At 46.6% G+C, this 23,534-nt stretch overlaps 1 protein-coding gene across 1 annotated transcript in view; it reads left to right on the top strand.

Moving 5' to 3' along the window:
- SEC24B (SEC24 homolog B, COPII coat complex component) overlaps positions 1–23,534 on the top strand; it is a 102,133-nt gene that overhangs the window by 75,627 nt on the left and 2,972 nt on the right. Inside the window, 8 exon segments of the mRNA XM_039913680.1 lie at positions 702–860; positions 1,425–1,598; positions 4,266–4,376; positions 6,934–7,109; positions 7,824–7,961; positions 10,755–10,859; positions 16,309–16,401; positions 19,441–19,544. Of these exon segments, the coding sequence (XP_039769614.1) occupies positions 702–860; positions 1,425–1,598; positions 4,266–4,376; positions 6,934–7,109; positions 7,824–7,961; positions 10,755–10,859; positions 16,309–16,401; positions 19,441–19,544 (1,060 nt within the window).

The raw sequence follows: 23,534 nt of genomic DNA, 5'->3' as shown, positions 1-23,534 counted from the left end.
ACTATATCAATAAACAGACACATTCCCTGCCCACAACGAGATTACAGTCTAGAGGGGGAAGCAGACATTAAATCTGATTGTCTTGTATTCACCCCAGTGCTTTATACAGTGCCTGGCTCATAGTACGTGCTTAACAAATACCAATATAAGAAGTCATATCCTTTAAATAATGAAATTATTCTCTGACCTGTTGGGCAAGGCTGAGCCATATAATTTCCACCCTACCCAATCAATCAATGACATTTATTGAATGTCTACTATATGCAGAGCACTGATTAAACCCTTGAAAAAATAAGGTGTAAACATCAAATCAAGTGTGGCCAAGTGGATAGAGCACGGACCTGTGAGTCAGAAGGACCTGGATTCTAATCCCGGCTTTGCCCAGATAAAAGTTCAATTCCCCTAGCTCACCGAAGAGCAGTGCATACAAAACACAATGAAAATAGGAAGCTTCTTTATCTATAACATGTTATGAAAACCTATTCAACTCTATGTGTGTATTTGTGTGAGAAAGAGAGAAAGTGACTTATCTTTTCCTTTCCTCCAAACATGTACATTTTTCTTCCAGAAGAGATTTTTGGAAATTTCAACTAGAACCTATACTAACATAATAACACATTAAAAAAAAAAAAAGTTTTGTTCTGTTTAGATTGTTGTGTGCCCATCTGTAAGTATTGACCTCTTTTTTTCCCCCCCTTCAGCTTGCATGTCCAAGTATTCTGCAGGGTGCATCTATTACTATCCGTCTTTCCATCACAGTCACAATCCTGCACAAGCAGAAAAATTGCAAAAGGATTTAAAACGATATCTCACGAGGAAGATTGGGTTTGAAGCAGTCATGAGAATAAGGTGTACGAAAGGTGCGAAATGAAAGATGAACTGCAAAACCCCAGAGTTTTACTTGCTGTATTTTGAATTGCAGTTACATGAGATGGGGAAATTATTCAGTGTATCCACATCATTTAACGACAAATTTCCATTTCAGAATTCGAACTGCTTGTTTTTTAAAAGTGAGAATAACTTGGCAAAGTAGTGTTTCCATATTAGGGGCTCTTCACTTAGGAATTGTATATACAAGTGTGTTTGTAGTCAGCGTTTTTCCAGTTTGAACAGCATTAATTTTGCATAAAATAGTCTGGTTGTGTGGGGGAAGGTAGAGGGGTTCAGTCTCCTGACTCAAATGCCAAACCAATAGGCAAGAGTCTCCATTTACTGTTTTCGTTTATCAGTTCTCTTTTTCCCTCCCCCAAATAACATAAATTTAGTCTTGTTTTCAATGCAAATTGCATTTATCGACAAACACCGTCTTCCGGTTTATGTTCAAGGGACACTCTTCTCACTGTCCTAAAGTTGTAATCGGGACCAAGTTTCCAAACAAAGCCCAGATGAGTAATGGAGTGCTCTAAACTCCTTTCTGCTTCTAGGTCTCTCAATACACACTTTTCACGGCAACTTTTTTGTGCGATCTACTGATTTGCTGTCTCTCGCCAACATCAACCCCGATGCCGGATTTGCAGTGCAGATGTCAATTGAGGAGAGTTTGGCAGACACTTCATTAGTATGTTTTCAGACAGCTCTTCTGTACACTTCAAGCAAAGGTAATTTTAACAGATGGGAGAGTTAGCTTACAGCGGCATTTTCCTCGTCCTCCCTCCTCCCCACCCCCCCAAATTAGGTCTTACAGTGTGAACTTCCAGTATGTGCTTTTGCTCACAGTGAGTGGTCAGGAAATGCCGTTGATTGGCTGATTTGAAATCAGTGCATTTTATCTTCTTAAGTCCTTCAGGAAACTTAATTTTCTTTCTTGGGGTTTGCAGTGATGTTTCCACTCCAAAGAGGAATGTTGAATTTCCCTGAGCAGATATGATCTCATTAGTTAATGATTCTTGCAAAGTCCAGCTGGCAGTGGTATCAGTGGCTTTCCATCTTCTAACCTATAAAATGTCCATCCGAACCTTTACTTTGTACAGATTTATTTTGTAAAAATGTCGTATTCGTAAATCGTTACCGAGGGAGTTGGCTGTTTCTGATATTGTGGTTTATTTTTACTATGACTTCAATTAATACTGCTCCTGCACACTATTGGCTAAAAGTAGCCAGCACCCAGTTTTCAAAAGGTTTGACTCCCCTTAGCCGTTGGTGATTGGGAACAATTTCTTGCACCCGATAATATGCGTGTTACAAAAACACCATGACGCAACCTAATTTTTATAATGTTTTCCCATCTGTCCTTGAGCGTGAGGAGGAAGAGAAGGAGGAGGAGTAGAGTAGTAGTAGTATTAATAATAGGTAGGAGTATTAGGATCACCTTGTATCCTCCCCAGCGCTTAGAACAGTGCTCTGCGCATAGTAAGCGCTTAACAAATGCCAACATTATTATTATTATTAGAAGGAGGAGTTATAAGAGTAGGATCCTTTCACATTTCCCAACCTCTCATCTCTCTCCGCTTCAGTCTATACTTCACTCTGCTGCCCGGATTATCTTTTTACAGAAACGCTCTGGGCATGTCACCCCCTTCCTCAGAAACCTCCAGTGGTTGCCTATCAACCTTCGCATGAAGCAAAAACTCCTTACTATTGGCTTCGAAGCTCTCCATCCCCTTGCCCCCCCCCCCCCCCCCACCTCACCTCCCTTCTCCTTCTCCAGCCCAGCCCGCACACTCCGCTCCTCTGCCACTAACCATCTGACTGGGCCTCATTCCCGCTGTCCCGCCATCGACCCCTGGCCTCCATCCTACCTCTGACCTGGAATGCCCTCCCTCTTCACATCTGCCAAACTAGCTCTCTTCCCTCTTCAGAGCTCACCTCCTCCCGGAGGCCTTCCCAGACTGAGCCCCCCTTTTCCTCTGCTCCTCCTCCCCTCCCCGTCGCCCCGACTCCCTCCCTCTGCTCTACCCCTTCCCCTCCCCACAGCCCTTGTGTATATTTGTACATATTTATTATTCTATTTATTTTATTAATGTTGTGTATATATCTAATTCTCTTTATCTCTTTTGATGCTATTGATGCCTGTCTACTTGTTTTGTTTTGTTGTCTGTGAGCCCACTGTTGGGTAGGGATTGTCTCTATCTTTTGCCGAATTGTATTTTCCAAGCGCTCAGTACAGTGCTCTGCACACAGCTCTCAGTAAATGCGATTGAATGAATGAATGAATAGGAGTCACAGGCAAAGTAATAGTATTTGTTAAGCACTTTGTGCAAAGCGCTGTATTAAGCACTAGGACAGAATATAGAAGTGGCAATTAGATCTTAACTCTGATCTACAAGGGGATCACAAAGCCGGTGGAGGACGGGAAGTAGACCCACTGGTAACAATGAAGCACTTAAACCTTAAACAGCATAAGGAGCAAGGGGGTGAATACACAGTACAGGAAAGAAGAATAAAAGTCAGACCGGAGCTGAGGCTAGAGGAGCAGAATTTCTCCTCATGATCCAGAGTCCACAGCAATGGCTACGCAGCCGCTAGTTTAGAGTCAGTCAGCGGTATTTATCGAGTGCTCGCTCTGTGCAGAGCACCGTCCTTATAAGCGCATGGGAGAGTACAATCTAACAATATAACAGACACATTCCCTGCCCTCAACGAGCTAGAGGCCTGACACGGTAGGGCCCGGTCTGGCCCGGGCCAGGGCAGTGGAAGATGAGATGGACTGGGGCCATCTCGACGGTGAGGGGGAGAGAGGGCAGTCCGCTCGGCCACCGTGAGGGGGATGGTAGGCCGGACTACAGATGGAGGCCCCAGAGGCGGAGAGGGGCCAAGAGAGGCAGGACAGAGGCTTTCACCCCCAGCCCGTGGGCACATAGCGTGCCAGGGCCAAGCAGGGAATTCCACAGTTGCCCTAGAAACCCCAGGGCCCACAAGACCCACATTTCATTCATCTACCATGGAAGAGAGGGTTGAGGAGGCAAGAGCTTCCAGGCTTTAACGCTTTTATTTTGTAAATCTAGTTACGTCTGCTTTCTCAGGCGCGTATTGCATTGGGTTTCCGGTTTTAACTTAAAAGGTTAACTTCATTCATTCATTCATTCAGCTGTATTTATTGAGTGCTTACTGTCTGCAAAGCAGTATCCTAAGCGCTTGGGAAAGTACACAACAGACAGACACATTCCTTCCCCACAATGAGCTTTAACAGTCTTTTTACATGGGAAAATAATTCCCCGCCGGCCCACCGAAATTGGATAAATGTAGGTGATTGAAGATGTGTAGTCTTGAATGCCTCTTCCCACCACCTGTCTAATGCAATGAAATCTATTCACCCTTTTGATTAGGGGAGAGGAGAATTCGAGTGCACACCCTTTGCTTGCCAGTGGTGAGCGCATTGGCAGACGTGTACGCAGGAGTGGATGTACAAGCAGCCATCTGCCTTCTAGCAAACATGGGTGAGTATCAAGATAAGGGACCCAGCCGTGCAATGTATTCCACGTATTGTTACTCCCCCTTCAGCCCTCCTGCAAAAGCAACGGAGACCCTCGTGTTAGCTGAAGAAATCAATTGAGGCAGAGGATCGTATGGAGGGGAGGTAGCGGCAGCCGGCTTCTGCCCCTGAAGCAGTTTGCTTCATTGTTGTATAGCAGAAGCACCGTATCACTTCTCTTCCATTGTTAAAGTTCACCGGTAACATGGAACTCTGAACACTTGGAATTAATTCTTTACACGATAATGAACAAGCGCAGTGTTGCAGATACATAAGTACATGGTACTCTGGAGTCATAGAAAAGTGTGGTCTGGTGGCTAGAGCACAGGTCTGAAAGTCAGAAGGACTTGAGTTCTAATTCCCGCTCCACCACTTGTCTGCTGTGTGACCTTGGGCAAGTCACTTTGCTTCTCTGGGCCTCAGTTACCTCAAATGTCAAATGGGGATAAAGACTGTGAGCCCCATGTGGGACAGGGACTGTGTCCAATCTGATTAACTTGTATCTACCCCAGCTCTTAGTAAAGTGCCTGGCACATAGTAATCACTTAACCGGTACCAGTTAAAAAAATAATTCCTGCACAGAGCTGCATAGCAGTGTGATCAATTAGTGGCATTTTATAGCTCCTTGGATTTTTTTGTATGTATACTTTTTTTATGGCATTTGTAATTTATCTGCCAGGCACTCTATACAAGCTAATAAAGGTTGGACAGAGTCTGTACCCCAAACTGGGCCTACAGTCATAGTCCACATTTTGCAGATGAAGTAACTGAGGCATAGAGAAGTCAAGTGACTTAGCCAGAGTCACACAGCAGACAAGTGGTGGAGTCAGGATTAGAACCCAGGTCCTTCTGACTCCCCGGCCCATGCTCTACACACTAGGCCATGCTGCTTCTCTAAATGTTTATCTAATCTCCCATCACATTCTAGCCAGATCACACACTAAAAAGTTATTTGTGCATGAATTATTTTATTTGGTTCACGGTTAACATTGAAACCTCTTTATAAATTGTACTTTTTTCTCTCCTCAGCTGTGTTGTGGATGTATTCTTTCATACATTTCACGCAATTTGACTTAACCTTTTAGATTTTATCAGCAGTCTGCAGTTTTTCAGGAATTCATTTGCATTCAATTCAGCAGTTCGGGTTGTACCTCTGAAGGAGTGTTAAATTTTTCGGGAGGCCGGGGGGGGGGGGGGGGGGGGGGGTGTGAAAAAAACACAAACATCTTAAACTTGAGTTAAATATAACCATCTTGTGGGGTTTCCTCCCATGAGCTGCAGAATCCTCCCTATCAGTTTTTCATTGCTAAATCCCAGGGGATCTTCATCATTTTAGCAATGAAGGAAGTTTATGCCATTAATGGCTCCCGGCCGGGGCCAAGCGGTGAACTGCATGTAGCTTGAAGCCGTTTCTTAATAGAGGTCTCTATAACTGAATATCACTAATAATAATAATAACAATAATAATGGTGGAATTTGTTAAGCACTTGCTCTGTGCCAAACCTTATTCTAAGCCCTGGGTTAGATAAAAGGTAATGGAGTCGGACATAGTCCCTGTCTCACATAGGGCTCCTAGTCTTAATCCCCATTTTACAGATGAGGTAACCGAGGCTCAGCGAAGAAAAGTAAGACTCACGTAATACTTTCTTTGAACACACTTAAACTCTTCACTTCAGTATTTAGTGTATCATCCATTAAGCTGAATGGAAAGCATGGTTCTACTTTTGACTTATTGACGCAAGACTGCCTTCATATTTAGGAAGGAGTTGTGTTAAGAATTTGTAAATCCGTTCATTACTTGGGTAAATCTGAAAATCTCTCTCTTGCCATGCTCTTTTTTTTGTCCCCCCCTCCCTTGAATTGCCGATGCGGAATCTCTCTACCGCCCCTGTCCCTGGACTGGAACATTTTTCTTCACCTTCATTATTCTGCTACTTTCCAGCCACCTTCCATCACCATCACCCTAGGGGAAAAGGAGAGAACCGATTGTCCTTGCTGAAACAATATTGATGTGGGTTGTTTCTTGGCTCGCCTCAGCAGAAAACTCTATTCTGAATATGGCGTCCTGATTAACTTGTATCTATGCCAGCATTAGAACAGTCCTTGATACATAGTAAGTGCTCAACAGATATCATAAAGAAGAGCTCTCCACCATGTTTTCATGCTTTTTTCCCAAAGATCTGTGGATTCCTTTCTTCTACTTTCCTACCTTTTTTTTAATGGTATTTGTTAAACGCTTACTATGTGTCAGGCACCGTACTAAGTGCCGGGGTAGATAGGTATAAGACAATCGGGTTGAGCACAGTTCTTGTCCCACAGGGAGTTCGCAGTCCTAATCTTCATTTTATTGATGAGGTAATAGGGCCCAGAGAAGTGCCTTGCTCAGCATCACACAGCAGTCAAGTGGCAGAGCCGGGATTAGAACACGGGTCCTTCTGACTCCCAGGTCGTATTCTAACCACCTGGCCATCTCACGTTAAAGAGCCATACGGCCCCTTGATGTCGTTTCTTTCTTTGCGCAGCTGTCGATAGGTCGGTTTCCTCGAGTCTGTCAGACGCCAGAGATGCCTTGGTGAACGCGGTGGTAGATTCACTGTCGGCGTACAGTTCTACGGTGTCAAACTGGCAGCAGTCTGCCGTGATCGCACCTTCCTCCCTCAAGCTGTTCCCTCTCTATGTTTTGGCACTTCTCAAACAGGTAACTCAGTCCATCAGTCCATCAGTGGTCTTTATTGAACGCTAACCGTATACAGAGCCCGGTACTAAGCGCTTGGGAGGGTGATAGTAATGATAATAGTTTTTATTAAGCACTGACTGTGCCAAGCGCTGTACTGAGCGCTGGTGTGGATTACAAAATAGTAAGGTCAGACACGGTCCCTTTCCCTCAAGGGTTTAACAGAGTTCACAGCCTCCGCCCTCGAGAAGTTTACAGTCCCAAAGGGAAGACAGGCATTGAAATGAATTGTAGTTTTCAGAGTTGGCCTTTAACATTGTGAAGCTTATGTGTATAAAAATGACAATGCTTGATTTTTTTGGTAACCCCCCAGTTTTCTTTAATGAGAAATACAATTAATTGAGAGCTAAAATTCTTACGTGTAAGAATAATAAATGTTGGGAAAATGAGGGCATATGAATAAGCAGACTTTTATCCTACGTCTCTGTATTTGTTATATGTGTGAAGCTTGCTACACGTTTCAGCTGAAAAATCATCTTGTTGTTTCTCATTAATGGCAGGCAGTACTTTTTTTTTATTTTACAAAAATCTGTTTTTTATGGTATTTGTTAAGCGTTTATGTGTCGAGCACTGTTCGAAGCGCTGAAGTAGATTCAAGTAAATCAGATCGTGAATTGAGCGTGATTAAAATTAAACATTACCTGGAGAAATGTTTTGATTTTGTTTTTTTCCTCACAGAAAGCATTCAGGACTGGTACCAGTACACGCCTGGATGACCGTGTATTTGCGATGTGCCAGATGAAGTCTCAGCCATTGGTTCACCTGATGAAAATGATTCATCCCAATTTATACAGGGTAGACAGACTGACTGATGAGGTATGACATCTTTACAAGTGTATTGCGTTTGTCTTTAATTTTGAATGTGTGAAATCTGCTGGCCATTAGGCAACTTCTTGATTAACAGAACTTTGACCTTATCTTTTGTTTTACCATTTTGCATCTTATACCATGAAAATGATAACCCCCAACCTACTTTAGCTCCTCTGACAAGATTCCTCAGTATGCTATCGGTAGGAACTAGCTAAATTTAATGATGGGGAGAATTAAAGACAGCAAAATGCATTTTATCGGGAAAATTTGCCACAGAGCCAGGCGCATAATTTAATTTTAATGAGTAATGTACTTAGATGTTTGAAAGTACATCAGCTTGAAACACTATGCAGGGCAAGTAACCACTTGCAGAAATATCGACATTTAGTAATGCCAGAAAAAGTGACTGAACAGATGTGGTCCTTTCAGAGGTGTGAGGAAATGTTTTCCTCCTGGAGCAGCGTCCACCATCTGCGATTTCCCCGCTCCCGATTCCTAGAATTGAAGGGAAAAAAATCAAATTTCCAATCCACATATTTCGTTTGATTCCAGGAGAAACGTGTACTTTAGCAGTGACACAGTGGCGCCTGCCCTCTGAGCTCTGTACTCCCCCTTAGTTTCTTCGTTTTCCTTTATCTTCCGACCCTCGTGGGCTCGGGTCTTCCCTCGTTCAGGCTTTTTGTGTGTCCTTTAACTCCCTGTCCCCTTCATGACCTTCTGAGCTCTGTCCCCCACTACTGCTACCCTTCTGCCCTTTGAAATCATGCTCTTCCATCAGTTAATCGTATTCCCCGAGCACTTACCTTGTGCAGAGCACTGTACTAAGCTTTAGGAGGAGTACAGTCGAAGGGTCGGTAGACACTTCCCTTCCCACAGGAAAGGGCAGGTCCCACTGACCCGCACAGGACTCTTTCTTACCTTCTGCCCTTCTTTTAGGTTGCTGCCTACTGTACAGTGCTCTACACATAGTAAGCACTCAATAAATACTATTGAATGAATGCCTACTTCAAGTTTCTGTTTTAAACTGGAGGAGGAGGAGGAGGACTGTTGAACTTTGCACTTTCTGCCCTATCACGTTCCCCTTTCCAGTCCCACAACCAAGCTCCCCTCACTCCACTCTCATTCGCCCCAGGTTTTTCCTTTTCCTGCACTGGATAAAGAAGAGCACTGTTCAGCAAACTGCGCTTGAACCACGCTTGACACTTATAAAAAAGGAGATGTGACAGATTTTAAATGTAAATGTTCAAACACCTGCTTTTCTAAGAAAGCCCGAGTTTGACATTTTAAAATCTAAAAGAAAAAAAGAGCTCTCGCAGCAGAGATCAATCGGGGGTACAAATATCCCAGAGGTAGTGTCATGTGTCCTTTGTTAGTTCACTCTAGCTCCTCGACGGTAAGTTTGTTGAGGGCAGGGAACATGTCTACCAACTCTGTTATACTGCACTCTCCCAAGCGCTTAGTACGGTGCTCTGTACACAGTAAATGCTCAGTAAATACGATTGATTGACTCTTTACGTCAGCAACAGCAGTTCCGCTCCTGAGCTCCTGCTTGCTGGACTCCTTGCCGAGCGGAGAACTCCTAAAGCCCAGCAACGGGTGCAGGTAGAGCAGCAGAGAAGAGACAGGACTCCGAGTGCCAGGGCTGCCAACGGCTTTCTCGGATTTGTGCTTCCAAGCCTGCTGGACCACTTCTTTCAGGGTGTGGCTTCGCGGCCGTAGTAATAGTAACACTGTTTAGGAAATGCTTAACGTGTGCAGAGCAAACACTAAAACTCCATAAAAGACAAGGACAAAAAACACAAAATGGAAACAATACCCAGCAAGGGTACTGTGGCTAGAGAAGAATTTCAGGCGTAGCCTCAGCAGCGACCACTTCAGCAGCCTCCAAGCTTCCCGAGACTTTGTGGAGGCCTCACGTTGCAGGTGCTGGCCTCTCTCCAGCCTCAGTGGTGGACTACGGGAGGAGGTGGATTCTCCCTGATAGCCCGAGGGAGAGTTGGAACCAGTTCCCCCGGATCAGGGTGGGAGAGTTCCGTATTGGGCGGGTGAGGAGACATTTGGAATGTGTCTGTTCCTTGTTATACTGTAGCAATAATAATGACGGTACTTCTTAAGCTCCTACTGTGTGCCAGGCACTGTGCTAAACTCTGGCGTGGCTATAAAATAATCAGGTTGTCCCACATGGGGCTCGCAATCCTAATCCTCATTTTACAGGTAAGTTAAGTGACTTGTCCGAGGTCGCACAAAAGACAAGCGGCGGAGCCGGGATTAGAACCCATTCGAATGTACTCTCCCAAGCGCTTAGGGCAGCGTTCTGCTCTTAGTGAGCACTCAATAAATACGATTGAATGGAAAAGATTTCGGTTGCTCTGCTTGGCCACGGTGGAGCCAGGTAGCTTTTATCCCCTCCCGTTGTGTACGGAGGGTGTCGGTAGCAGAAGGCCCGCAGTGGTGGGAGAGAAGGTGGCCAATTTGGACATTGCATCAAGGCAAGTGGATTGGGGTGACGGGATTGGCCCCGGGATACGGTACATCCGTTGAAGGCTGAAGTTTTCATTCATTCAGTCGTATTTATTGAGCGCTTACTATGTGCAAAGCACTTGGGAGAGTACAGTGTAACAACAAACACACAATCCCCGCCCACAACGAGTTTACAGTCCAGAGGACCATAGCCGCATGGCTATCGTTTCTGTTAATTTCATTCAGTTGTATTTATTGAATCCTTACTTTGTGCAAAGTGGTAAATGATTGAAAACCACTGCCTGATGAGGGTTTTTTTTCTCCTGTTTTTCTTCGTAGAGCTCAATTCATGTTAACGACAGAGTTGTGCCCCAACCCCCTCTTCAAAAATTGTCAGCAGAGAAGCTGACAAGAGAAGGCGCTTTCCTTATGGACTGTGGTTCGGTAAGTTTATATTTTGAGTCAATTCACACCCCTAAAGTCAGTAGATTTTTGGCTAATATATGAACTAATTGCTCATTACACCTAATTAAAAAGCTTCCCCTCTGTGTTACTGGGTTGACTTCGTTTTACTTGTAATATAAAAGTAGAAATCCTAAGGGAGAGTTGACTCTATCTGTAAAACTGCCACAAATTTCAGGATTTCACAGTTGAAATTTCCCTCTGGGTATACATCCATATTTTATTACTCTCAGGCCACCAGAATTCCGACCACTTCTACATATCATTAGGACTATTAGATGGTTCTGAAAATGCCGTCACAGCGGGTCTGAAAAGGGAAGATGACGCCACCTTCCATCGAAACAAGGAGGGAATTCAAATGAGATGGATCGGTCCATCAATCAGTGGTATTTGTTGAGCGCATACTGTGTGCAGAGCACTGTACTTATAGCGGTTGGGAGAGTACAATATAACAATAAACGGATACGTTCCCTGCCCACAGCGAGCTTCTGGTCGGTGGAGTCTAGGCAAGCCATGCTGGAGGATGGAACATGAAACTGGAAACAGGCGGTAAAATACCCTTCTCTTACCCCCGGGAAACTCTTCCCGCTCAACAGCCTTCTTGTCTTATGCTGTCGAGTCGTTTCCGGCCCATAAGCGACACCATGGATATATCTCTCCCAGAACGCCCCGCTCTCCATCTACAGTTGTTCTGGTAGTGGATCCATAGAGTTTTCTTTGTAAAATTCCAGAAGTGGTTTGCCATTGCCCCCTTCTGCGCGGTGAACTCAAGTCCCCACCCTCGACTCTCTCCCATGCCCAGCACGGGTGAGTTTTGACTTGTAGCAGATGACCTTCCACTCGCTAGCCACTGCCCAGGCTAGGAATGGAATGGGTAGGTTGACTCTGCTTGACTCTCCCTCCGCCATAGCCAAGACCGATAGAGGACTGGAAATTTTCCAGGAAGCTTTCAAGGTCTTAGGGACAGTTATTTCAAGCATTGTGGTACACAGACACTCACCCTAGAGGCCCATCATTATCATCATCACCTTGTCTTCCTCCTCCCCCTCCCATATAGTCTGCTTTTAATCATAAGGAACAGGCCAGAGAAGGCATCGTAACACCTGAGCTTCAATCTTTCTTCCTTGCCACTATCAGAGACAAAATCCTGGGCTATTTGGACTTTTGATCTGACTCACTAGGACATTCTTGTGTCATGAAATAAGCATGTTCCTTAATTGCCAGTTTTTTTAAAGGAGTTCCTTTTTTTCCATGTCCCAGATTTTATTCCAGGTCCTTGAAGTCGTTTATTTTTTTTCCCCTTGTTTGCTAGTAGATCCGATTTAATTTTGTAGACAAGAATGTCAGCACCTCTACATAGGATGTGTTGTGGTCCCTAGAGTCTACCTGTAACAGTTATTTTTTTGAACAAGCAGCGTGACTTAGTGACAAGAGCACAGGCTGGAGAGTCAGAGGTCGAGGGTTCTAATCCCGGCTCCGCCACTTGTCAGCTGTGTGACTTTGGGCAAGTCACTTCACTTCTCTGTGCCTCAGTTACCCCATCTGTAAAATGCGGATTAAGACTGTGAGCCCCACGGGGGCCAACCTGATAACCTTGTATCTACCCGAGCTCTTAGAACAGTGCTTGGCACATAGTAAGCGCTTAATAAATACCATCATTATTATAATTATTATTATTTAGTAGAGCTTGTTTGGGCAAACTGTAAAAAATTTGCAAGTTGCAGCCGTGTTACCAATTTGGGGAGTGATCGCTAGCTGTTCTACACACATTTTGGAGAGCGTTTGTAGAAGTTAGTGTCAGGTCACCCACAGGTGACTTTTCACAGCATAGCAGTAATAGTGTTGGCAGAATAGAACCTGTCCCACAAGGACAAAGAATGTTCCCTTAATTTCAACCAGCTATTGGTTACCGGGGAACCGCGTGAAAGAATGCGGATGACTCCGTGCAGCTAGTCACCACCAATGGACAAGCCTATCGTTCATTCTTTCGATCGTATTTATTGAGCGCTTACTGTGTACAGAGCAATGTACTGAGCGCTTGGAAAAGTGCAATATAACAATAGAGAGAAATCCTCGCCTACAATGAGCTTACAGTCTGGAGCATGCCTCCTTTTTTTTATGATATTTGTTAAGCGCTTCCTCGGTGTCAAACGCCGTTTTAAGCCCTGGGGTAGATACAAGTTAATTAGGTTGGACAGTCTAAGTAGAAGGGAGAACAGGAGAACTGAGGCACAGAAAAGTGAAGCGACTTTCCCTAGGTCACACAGCAGGCAGTGGGCAGAGTCGGGATTAGAACCCAGGTCTTCTGACTCTCCGCCCATGCTCTTTCCCTTCGACCCGCTGCACCGATAGCCCCCATCCCACTCTCTACAAATAAGCAACCAGGAATCGAGGTTATTTAGTGGCTGAAGGACATCTTTACAAACACTCGGTGAGAAAATCGTAGGACGTATAGGTCGTCTAAGATACGTCGGCCGCAGATTCAAACGTCACCATTAGTAGCGTCCGAAGAGCTTCGTTCAGTAGAACTTATCCCTCTAGACCGGGAGCTCGTCGTGAGCAGGGAACGCGTCTGCTGATTGTGTTATATTGTGCTCTCCCAAGCGTTTAGCGTGGCGCTCTGCACATAGTTAAGCGCTCAATAAATACGACGGGTCGATTAGGTACAAAGCAGAGGTCTGCCTGTAGGTGGTGCCACTGGATCACTGATAGAATCAATCCCGTAGGGAGCAGGAAGATCTGGACGCAACAAAAAAGAAAAGCACGAGTCTTCTTTCTTGTGTAAAAAGTGCCGTCATCGCACCCCCGTGTTTTCTGGTATTTATCTCCTAGAACCAAACGACCGCAGGCCCCAAAAATCTCCATGTAAATGTTTAGGAAATTTCAGATCACACCTGTTAGATCCACCGCCCATCCTCTCCAAAGGTAATCCGACGGAAACGTATGATAACGTGGCCTCTGTTTCCCCTCGCCACGATGAGGTTCTCCCTCTCGGCTCTTCGGGTTTCCCTTGCCGACCCCAATTGGGCGTTTTTCTGTACGGTGTTTCAGTCACCCCGGCGTGCGGTTTTGAGAAACCGTGGACTTCCGTTGTCGTGGGTAGAACTCTGTACCGTTTCAGGCTGGTTGTATCCGGGATGATTCGCTGTTACTCTAGCAGCGGTTCCTTAGTGTTACAAGGACATTTAATAGCATCGTTTCGGAAGTATTAGTGGTGGCGATGATGTTCAAAGCAAAGGTGATAGTAAAGAAATAAAAAGCAGAACAATCAGTGGTATTTATTCAGCACCTACTGTTTCCAGAGCACTGTACTAAATGGTACAATCGGGAGACATGTTCCCTGCCCACAAAGAGTTTACAGTCTGGAGAAATGGTCTTGCCCGTTTGGCCCATGACACCGTGTGTCAGATGCATGCAGCACAATGAGACGGTGTCACCGACTGGGCGCCACAGCTTCTCCCCGGCCTCTGCCTGTCGGATGGGGACGCGGGGGCGGTCGGGGTTCAGGATGGCCGGGGGTCTCCCTTTTTCTTCAGCCCTGGAGGTAGCACGGCTGTCCACACTCTTGTCAGCCGAGGGTTACGGGGCCCGGGGCGGCCCCTCCGCTCAGACCTGAGGTCTCCCTCCTCCTCCCCTCACTTGTCCGATAGAGTCCTTCCTGCAGCACCTCCCCGGCTCCCACCCTGAGCACCCCAAGAGACGGGCCACCCTCACTTCCTTTGCCCCGGCGGTCGTGCCCGGGGTGAGGGTAAGCACAGAGCCTTTTCCTAATAATGGTATTTCTTAATAGCGGCATTTGTTAAATGCTTACTATATGCCAGGCACCATCCTAAGCGCTGGGGTGGATGCAAGGCGAATTGGGTTGGACAAAGTCCCTGTCCCGTAGAGGGCTCACAGTCTTAATCCCCATTTTACAGCTGAGGTAACTGAGGCACAGAAAAGTCGAGCGACTTGCCCAAGGCCACGCAGCAGACAAGTGGCTTAGAACCCATGACCTTCTGACTCCAAGGCCCGTGCTCTATCCACTATGCCAGGCTGCTTCTCGAAGACACATCTCCTCCAAGAGGCCTTCCCGGACTAATCCCTTCATTTCCCCTTCTCTCACTCCCGTCTGCATCGCGCTTGTACTTGAATTTGCCCCCCGTATCCACTCCAGCCTCAGCCCCCCAGCACTTATATCCATATCCATAATTTATCTGTTTAATGAACGCCTGTCTCCCTCTAGACTATAGTCCCTCTAGACTATAAGCTCGTTGTGGAGAGGGAACGGGCCTCCCGACTCTGTCGTATTGGACTCCCCCGAGCTCTTGGTACAGTGCCCTGCACGCGGCAAGCGCTCCGTAAATACCGCGGATTGGTCGACCGATGCGGGTCGGCGAGTGGCAGAGGGCGTCGGAATGGATGTTGAGGTGGACTTGCCCCAGCCTCTGACACAGTTGCTTCTTGTTCACCCCCACCCCTTCATCCACCACGCACCGGGTCGCACCTGATCACCCCTACCTCCTTCCCCATCCTCCCCACCCCCTCACCTTTTCACACACCCATCTTCCTAGTTTAAGGAAGTCACTTTTTGATCTGGGTGCCTCAGCCATATCATATCTGGGGTTTATGGCCAGTTCAGAGGCCTGGCCACTTCTGGTACGAGTACGAGTCAACACCTCGTAGTACTCTGAACCCTCGGGACATTTTTATATATCACCCAAACTATCGGCACAGCATTTCCGCCGACTAGTCCTTAAATCCGATGAGACTAACCTCATTTCAGCCTTTCGCCATCCACAAACTTCTTCGCTCCCCTTCCTCAAAACCGTCCCCCAAAACCACCTCCTTTCAGTGACATTCCCTGATCAAATTCCCGCCTTTCTTGCACTCTCATCCCGTCAGTCACTTTGGCAGTTACCTGTTGATCTGTTTACTCATCGGTGTCTTTTGATTAATATCCTTCCCTCTTAACTAGGGTATATTCTTCTATCCGTGTGTAATGTCTCCTCCATTAGATTGTAAATTCTTTGTGGGCAGGACTCATGTGTCTCACTTCTTTTGTAGGGACTCCAAGCGCTCTAGCGGTGTCTTTGAACGCAGTCCGTGTTTAATAACCACATTTGATTCTGATACTCTCCTTGAAGTTTTGTTTCCAGCTACTTTCAGAAATGGAAGTTCCCCATGCCTTTTTTTTTGCCAAGTGAAACAAGTAAACTTAGGGCCACTGTGAAACTTTGTTAACTTGAGGGCCACTGTGAAAACTCTTCATACTCGATAAATACCAATGATAAGGCTTCCGTGTACCAAAGATTCCCTGAACTTTACTTCTTTTAGCAGCTGGTTTCAGTTAAGTTGGTTTGCCCCGTCAGTGCATGTTGGTGTATGTAAAACCGTCTCTAAACATGTTTCTTCTGATGACTCGTGATATGACCGGGATTTTATTTTATAGGTTTTTTACATTTGGATTGGAAAAAGCTGTGATACTAACTTCATAAAAGATGTGCTCGGATACCCTAACTCTGCATCCGTACCTCAGAAGCTGGTCAGTGTCATTTCTGCAACTTAAACAGATATAGCTCGTGTTCCGACCGTGGCTTGTGCTGCTGGTAGTTGGCATGAAACCGCAACCGATCCTTAGAGTTAATCTTTCTCTTTGGTGATTGAAGATTCCCTAATCAGTCAGTCGATCTTATTTATTGAGCACTTACTGTGTGTAGAGCACGGTACTGAGCTGAGCACTTGGGAGAGTTCCCACTCTCCTCCCTTCGCCCTTCACCCCCCTCAGCTAAGCCCCCTTTCCCTCTGCTCCTCCCCCTCTCCCTTCCCCTCCCCTCAGCACGGTGCTCATTTGTATATATTTTTATTACCCTATTTATTTTGTTAATGAGGTGTACATCCCCTTGCTTCTATTTATTGTGATTAGGTTGTCTTGTTTTGCCCGTCCGTCTCCCCCGATTAGACTGTAAGCCCGTCATTGGGCAGGGATGGTCTCTATCTGTTGCCGAATTGTACATTCCAATCGCTTAGTACAGAGCTCTGCACATAGCGAGTGGTCAGTAAATACTACTGAATGAATGAATGCAGTGCAACAATAAACAGACACATTCCTTGCCTACAGTGAGGTTATACTCTAGAGAGAGAGACCGACATTAATGTAAATATAGATATGTACGTAAGTGTTGTGGGGCTGGGGGGTTGGCGATGAACAAAGGGAGCAAATGAGGTTGATGCAGAAGGAAGTGAGAAAAGAGGAAAGGAAGGCTTAGGCAGGGAAGGCCTCTTGGAGGAGATCTGCCTTCACTAAGGCTTTAAAGTGGGGGAGAGAAATTCTCTGTCGGATATGAGGAGGGAGAGCATTCCAGGCCAGAGGCAGGACGTGGGCAGGAGGTCAGTGGCCAGATAGGCGAGATGGAGGGACAGTGAGAAGGTTGACATTAGAGGAGCGAAGTGCGCGGGCTGGGTTGCAGTAGGAGAGTAGCAAGGTGATGGAGTGCTTCAGTGCCCCTAAATATATAACAACGTTTGAGCCAACTTGTGCCGATGAGGTAAATCTGGATGTGCTTTCGAATAGCAGTTTCACTAGTTTCCGGGCATTTAGAGGTGTTTCCGAATTGAATGTGGAAGTGGGCATTGAAGAGTCCCCCCAACTCTTAGTCTTCCTCTCGATTAGGCAGTTGGAATAAAAAAGGGAAACGTCCCCTGGCTTTCTTGCTTTTGCTCCTTGAAGGCCATCCGTTCATCTGGTGGGAAGAACCCGGCTCTGGGAATCAGGAGACCTCAGGTCTAGTCTAAGGCTCTGCAAGTAGGCAAGGGCCCACTGAGGCGCTTGGGAGAATGTCGCTCAATCGGTGGCATTTATTGAGCGCTTCGTGTGTGCAGAGCACTGAGCCGTCAGTGATGAAGAGGCTGGGAAGTAGGGCGCCTCAGTGTCATAACTAGAGAAGCAGCGTGGGCTAGTGGTTAGAGCACAGGCCTGGTTCAGAAGGACCTGGGTTCTAATCCAGGTTCCTCCACTTGTCTGCTTTGTGACCCGGGGCAAGTCACTTCACTTCTCTAGGGCCTCAGTTCCCTCATCTGGAAAATAATAATGTTGGTATTTGTTAAGCGCTTACTATGTGCAGAGCACTGTTCTAAGCGCCGGGGTAGATACAGGGTCATCAGGTTGTCCCATGTGAGGCTCACAGTTAATCCTCATTTTACAGATGAGGGAACTGAGGCACAGAGAAGTGAAGTGACTTGCCCACAGTCACACAGCTGACAAGTGGCAGAGTCGGGATTCGAACCCATGACCTCTTGACTCCCAAGCCCGGGCTCTTTCCACTGAGCCACGCTGCTTCTCAGCGTGGAAAATGGGGATTAAGACCGTGAGCCCCATGTGGGACATGGACTGTGTCCCGCCTGATTACTTAGTATCTTCCCCAGCGCTTAGAACGATGCCTGCCACATAGTGAGTACTTAACAAATGTCATGTAAAAAAAAAAACAGCTGAGAGTGTGAGGGGGTGCCGTGCCCCAAATCCCTTTCCTATCGAGGCAGTTCCTAGGGGACGAGCTAAAGGTTTGGAGGAAAAAATAAATCTAAGGTGAATCCGAAAAGCTGGCTGTGTTTCCAGAGCCGGCTTGTATTCTGCAGGATCTATGTTTGAGTGTTAAAGGTGGGGAGTGAGGCTCTCTGGAAATAATAATAATGATAATGATGGTATTTGTTAAGCGCTTACTATGTGCCAAGCGCTGTACTAAGCGCTGGGCTACATACAGGGTAATCAAGTTGCCCCACGTGGGGCTCACACTTTTAATCCCCATTTAGTAACTGAGGCACAGAGAAGTGAAGTGGCTTGCCCAAGGTCACACAGCAGACAAGTGGCGGAGGCGAGATTGGAACCCACGTCCTCTGACTCCCAAGCCCGAGCTCTTTCCACTAGGTCGCGCTGCTTCCTTTATGATATGAGAGTTATGACGTGCATATGTCAGTCAACCGATCGGTGGTATTTATTGAGCGCTTACTCTGTGCAGAGCACTGTAGTAAGCGCTTAGGAGGTAATCAGTGGTATTTAAGCACTTGTGCACAGTACAATAGAGTAGGTAGACACCTTCCCTTCCCACAAGGAACTTGCTGACTAGAGGGGGAGACAGACCTCACAAAATAAATTAGAGTTGGGGTGTGTGCTAGGGGAGGGGTGAAGAGCTAAGTGCTTACGGAGTCCAGACCTAAGTGCCTCTGTGAAAATTCATATTTCTTCATTTTGTTCTCCAGGAATAAACACTCACTGGGCATAGTTTGCGTCCAGATAGTTGTGTTTACAAAACTGACTGCTAGCCTAATTCTTTATCAAAAGGATGTGTTTTATTCGTATTTTAAAAGGAATTAAACAAGACGCACTTTTTATTTAAAGTGCACGTGATAGTTGTTTACCGGTAGCTATCCACCAACAAATCTTTGTTTCCCATTGGTGATACATTCTGTTAGTGCTTTTTAGCATTTTTAATACTATTAGTGCTTTTTAGCATAATTTCCTTGTAATTGATTTGCTTAAGGTCTGTAATGCCAGAAAATAACATCCTCTCTCCATTTCTTGAACCAGACACATCTCCCCGAGTTAGACACCCTTCCGTCGGAAAGAGCCAGATCTTTTCTCTCATGGCTTCGGGACAGCAGACCGTTGAGCCCAATCCTTCACGTGGTAAAGTGAGTATTAACATAGCTCGGTTACGGAAACCTCTTCGCCGTGGTACAGAAAGATTGCCTCAAAATAATAGAGTCGCAATGAATCGGAGACGACTCGACGACACGTGGTCATAAATAATAACGATTCCTTTTACAGGTCAGACGTTTGGTCAGTGTTCCCAGGCGATCCTCTGGGGGTGTCTGGATGCGGGAGTTTTCACTGTCCTGGCTTTTCCTGGATTAGCCCCAGAATGCGAGTCACCATTTAGCAGACCGGGCCACCTGCCTGAAGTGGGGGGAGGGTGGGGCGAAGATGAAGTACTTACAGGGCACCCGTTAGCCACCGACTCCCACCGCGATCCCCGCCTCCTCCTCCTCAGCCTCCCTATCGTTGTCACCTCCACACTCCACATTTCCTTGCCCCTCTTCCACGTTCACCGTGTGCAGCTGGCTGCCGGTTTTAGCCTGTAACCCAACCCGGCCCTCCTCCCCAGTTGGCTCTACAGCGTAAGCACCTCCTTGCCATCTTTCTTGGAGAGGGTTTTCACCTTCGGTATAGATTGGTGAGCAAATCTGGGTCATTTTGAGGCAGATGATAAGGAGTGTCAGCTGTTTCCACAGCTCTTCTGTATAAGGAGATCAACGGATGTTGATCTCGGATTAAAGAAATTAAGCATTCGGGCGAATCAGGAAGGAGACTCATATTCTGCTATTCTAAATGCTCCATTACAATCGTGGGCCAGTTGTTGTTTGTTTATTACTCGGTAACACCCACGGTTAAAGCTAACCGATGGCCCTAGTCTTCAGTAACTGTTGCTACACATCATTTTCTTAGCAATTTGGGGAAATGTTTGTCCCAGATAGTTTTAATATTTTGATTTGACTCTCCATTGCCCCAGATTAAGAGTCGGGCAATTGTTGGTTAAATGGTTTAATCTCTGCTGTTCCTTTTCTTTTGTAATCCCTCTATCAGAGAAGTTAGTTTTGAAATTTCAGTGAGAACTCTGATTTGGAAGTACTGTATATGCTATATTTTGGGTCTGCTGCCTTAAGATTTAATTAATGTAAAATCACACTCCCATGAAAGAGAGACTGGTGAGACCAAACCCTCCAAAGTCACTAAAGATTTCCTCCTTGCCAAATCGAACCCTCTCTACTCCCTCCTAATACGTCTTGACCTCTCGGCTCCCTTTAATCAATCAGTCAGTCAGTGGTATTTGCTGAGCATTTACCATGCGCAGAGCACTGCACTAAACTCTTGGGCGAGTTGATAGACGTGATCCCAGCCTACAAGGATCTTACAATCTAAAGGGGGAGACAGATGGACAAGTTACCTGAAGGGAAGGCACAGTGGAAAGTTACGCACGTAAGTGCTGTGGAGCTGAGGGTGGGGTGAATATCGAGTGCTTAAAGGGTACAGAGCCAAATGGAGAGGTGACACAGGGGTGGGCGGGTAAGGGGTCACGAGGACTTTGTCGGGAAAGGCCTCTTGGCGGGACTTTGAAGATGGGGACAGTGCTGATCTGTTTGAGATGAATGGGGAAGGAATTCCAGGCCAGAGAGAGGACATGGCTAGGGGTCGGCAGCAGGCTAGACGAGATGGAGGTACAGAAAGTAAGTAGATCGGTGTAAGAAGAGCAAAGTGCTTGGGTTGGGAGCTAGTAGATCAGTGAGATCAGGTGGGAGGGAGAGAGCTGATCGAGTGCCTTAGAGCCTTCGCTATTAGGGGCAACTCCCTTATGGCACCTCTTATCGATCGATCGGTAATAATTATCGAACCCTCACTCTTTACCGTAACTGTACTCACGCTGAATCAAATGCTTGGGCAAGTACAGTAGAGCCCTTAGAAACTTTCAAGTGCTTAGAACAGTGACACACATAATAATGATAGAATAGTAATAATAAAGATAGTAGACATGATCCGCTCCCTCAAGGAGCTTACACCTTGTCCCGCCTCTGGTCTGGAATGCCTTCCTTCCTCAAATCCTCATATCAGATGACAGACAATCACTCTTCCCCCCTTCAAAGCCTTGCTGAAGGCACATCTCTTCCAAGAGGGCTTTCCTGACTTAGCCCTCTCGCCCTGACTTGCTCCCTTAGTTCATCCCCCTTCCCAGCTCCATAGCACTTTTGTACATATCTGCGATTTATTTTTTTATATCAATGTGTGTCTCTCCCTCCAGACCGTGGGCATTGTGGGCAGGGAATGCGTCTGTTGTATTGTTATATCGTAGTCTCCCAAGCACTTAATACAGTGCTCTGAACAAAGTAAGCGCTCAGTAAATGCATTCACTGCCTGACTGACCTTGTCATGAGACACAGAAACTAAAATGAATTACAGGTCAAGGGTGGCAATAGAGTATAAAAGATGTATAAATAAGTGCACTAGAGGAGGAGGGTGGCTAAGTGCCCGAGTGCCTAGGGGTAACAGAAGTGGGGAAATGGGAAAATCAAGAGATGAGTCGGGGAAAGCCTTCTGCAGGAGATGGGATGTCCACGGAGAGATGGAGAGATCAGTGGTCCTCTGGACGTGAAAGGGGAGGGAATTCTAGCCAGAATGGGTGGCGGGCCCAAGAGCTCAGCAGTGATAGAGACGAGGATAAGACATTGTGAATAGAGGTTGGTGTAAAGCCCCCTTACTGGACTGTAGCAGGAGAGAGAGAGAGCTGATCGTGTGCTTTAAAGCCACGGGTTAAGACTTTTTACCAGATGCGGAGAGGAATGGGCATCCGTTGGAGCTTCCTGAGGATCGGGAGATATTCCGGAAAAATGGTCCAGGCAGTAAGAGTGAACCGTCGACTGGAAGGGAGATAGGAGGCAGCCGATGCACGGGTCAGAATAGGACAAGGAGTAGGAGCAGCAGCGTGGCAAGATCTAATCTTGTTTTTCCTGACGGTTTCCTCAAATTTCTCTGGTCGCTTTTTCTCAGTCTCTTTCTCTGACCTTTCTGCCAACTGTCACATCAGGCCGTTGCTAAATCCAGGCACGTTCTCCTCCACGACATTTCCCCCATCTTCGCCGTCCTCTCCATCCACAGAGCCCATCCCCTGGTCCTGCTTGCTTGCTTGACTGCCTCCTCACCGGTCTCCCTGTCTCTGGTCAGTCAGTCAGCCGGGCAGATTTATTGAGCGCTGACTGAGCGCAGAGCGCTGTACCAAGCACTTGGGAGAGTACTATGTAGCCGACCTATTCCTTGTCCAGCGTGTGATCTCTCTCCAGACTGCACTGCCTGGATCGTGTCTCAGAAATGCCATTCCGCATCATCTCATCATCATCTCCCCATTCCTCAAAAACCTTCAGTAGTCATCCAGTCCTCCCTGCATCCAGCAGAAGCGTCTGACCGTTTAAGTTACTCTCATCAGGACTCTCCCTCTTCCCTCTCCACTCTCAATTAATCGCTCAATCGGTCGTATTTATTGAGCATTTCCTGTGTGCGGAGCGCTGTACCAAGTGCCCGGGAGAGTACACCGTAACGGAGTAGGGGGACGCATCCCCGGCCCACACGATCACGGTCTAGAGTTGGAGACGGATGTCAAAGCAAGTAAATAACAGATACGGACTTAAGGGCAGGTGAAGAGGGAGGGCGTGCCAGGCTAGAGGCAGGATGTGGGCGAGGGGGCGGCGGTGAAATAGACGGGATCGAGCTACAGTGAGTAGGTTGGCGTTAGAGGAGCCAGGTGTGCGGGCTCGGTTGGAGTAGGAAATCAGGGAACTGAGGTAGGAGGGGGCAAGGTGATTGAGGGCTTTAAAGCCGACGGTAAGGAGTCTGTGTTTGCGGACGCGGATGGGCGACCACTGGAGGTTCTCGAGAAGCGGGGGGACCGTGGACTGCAGGTTTTTGTTGAAAAATAAGAAGTATGGACTGGAGTGGGGAGGGACAGAAAGCGAGGCGACCGATTCAGTGATCGCGCGGGTTAGGATAAGTGCTTGGATGGAGAGGAACGGGCAGATTTTAGCAACGTCGTGGAGGTTGAGCCGACGGGATCTGTCGGTGACAGATTGAATGTGTGG

The sequence above is a fragment of the Ornithorhynchus anatinus genome, chromosome 12 (genome assembly GCF_004115215.2).
Source record: "Ornithorhynchus anatinus isolate Pmale09 chromosome 12, mOrnAna1.pri.v4, whole genome shotgun sequence".
NCBI classification, from domain to species: Eukaryota; Metazoa; Chordata; class Mammalia; order Monotremata; family Ornithorhynchidae; genus Ornithorhynchus; species Ornithorhynchus anatinus.
The sequence above is the reverse complement of the archived record's forward strand: the minus strand, read 5'-3'. Positions and strand labels throughout refer to the sequence as shown.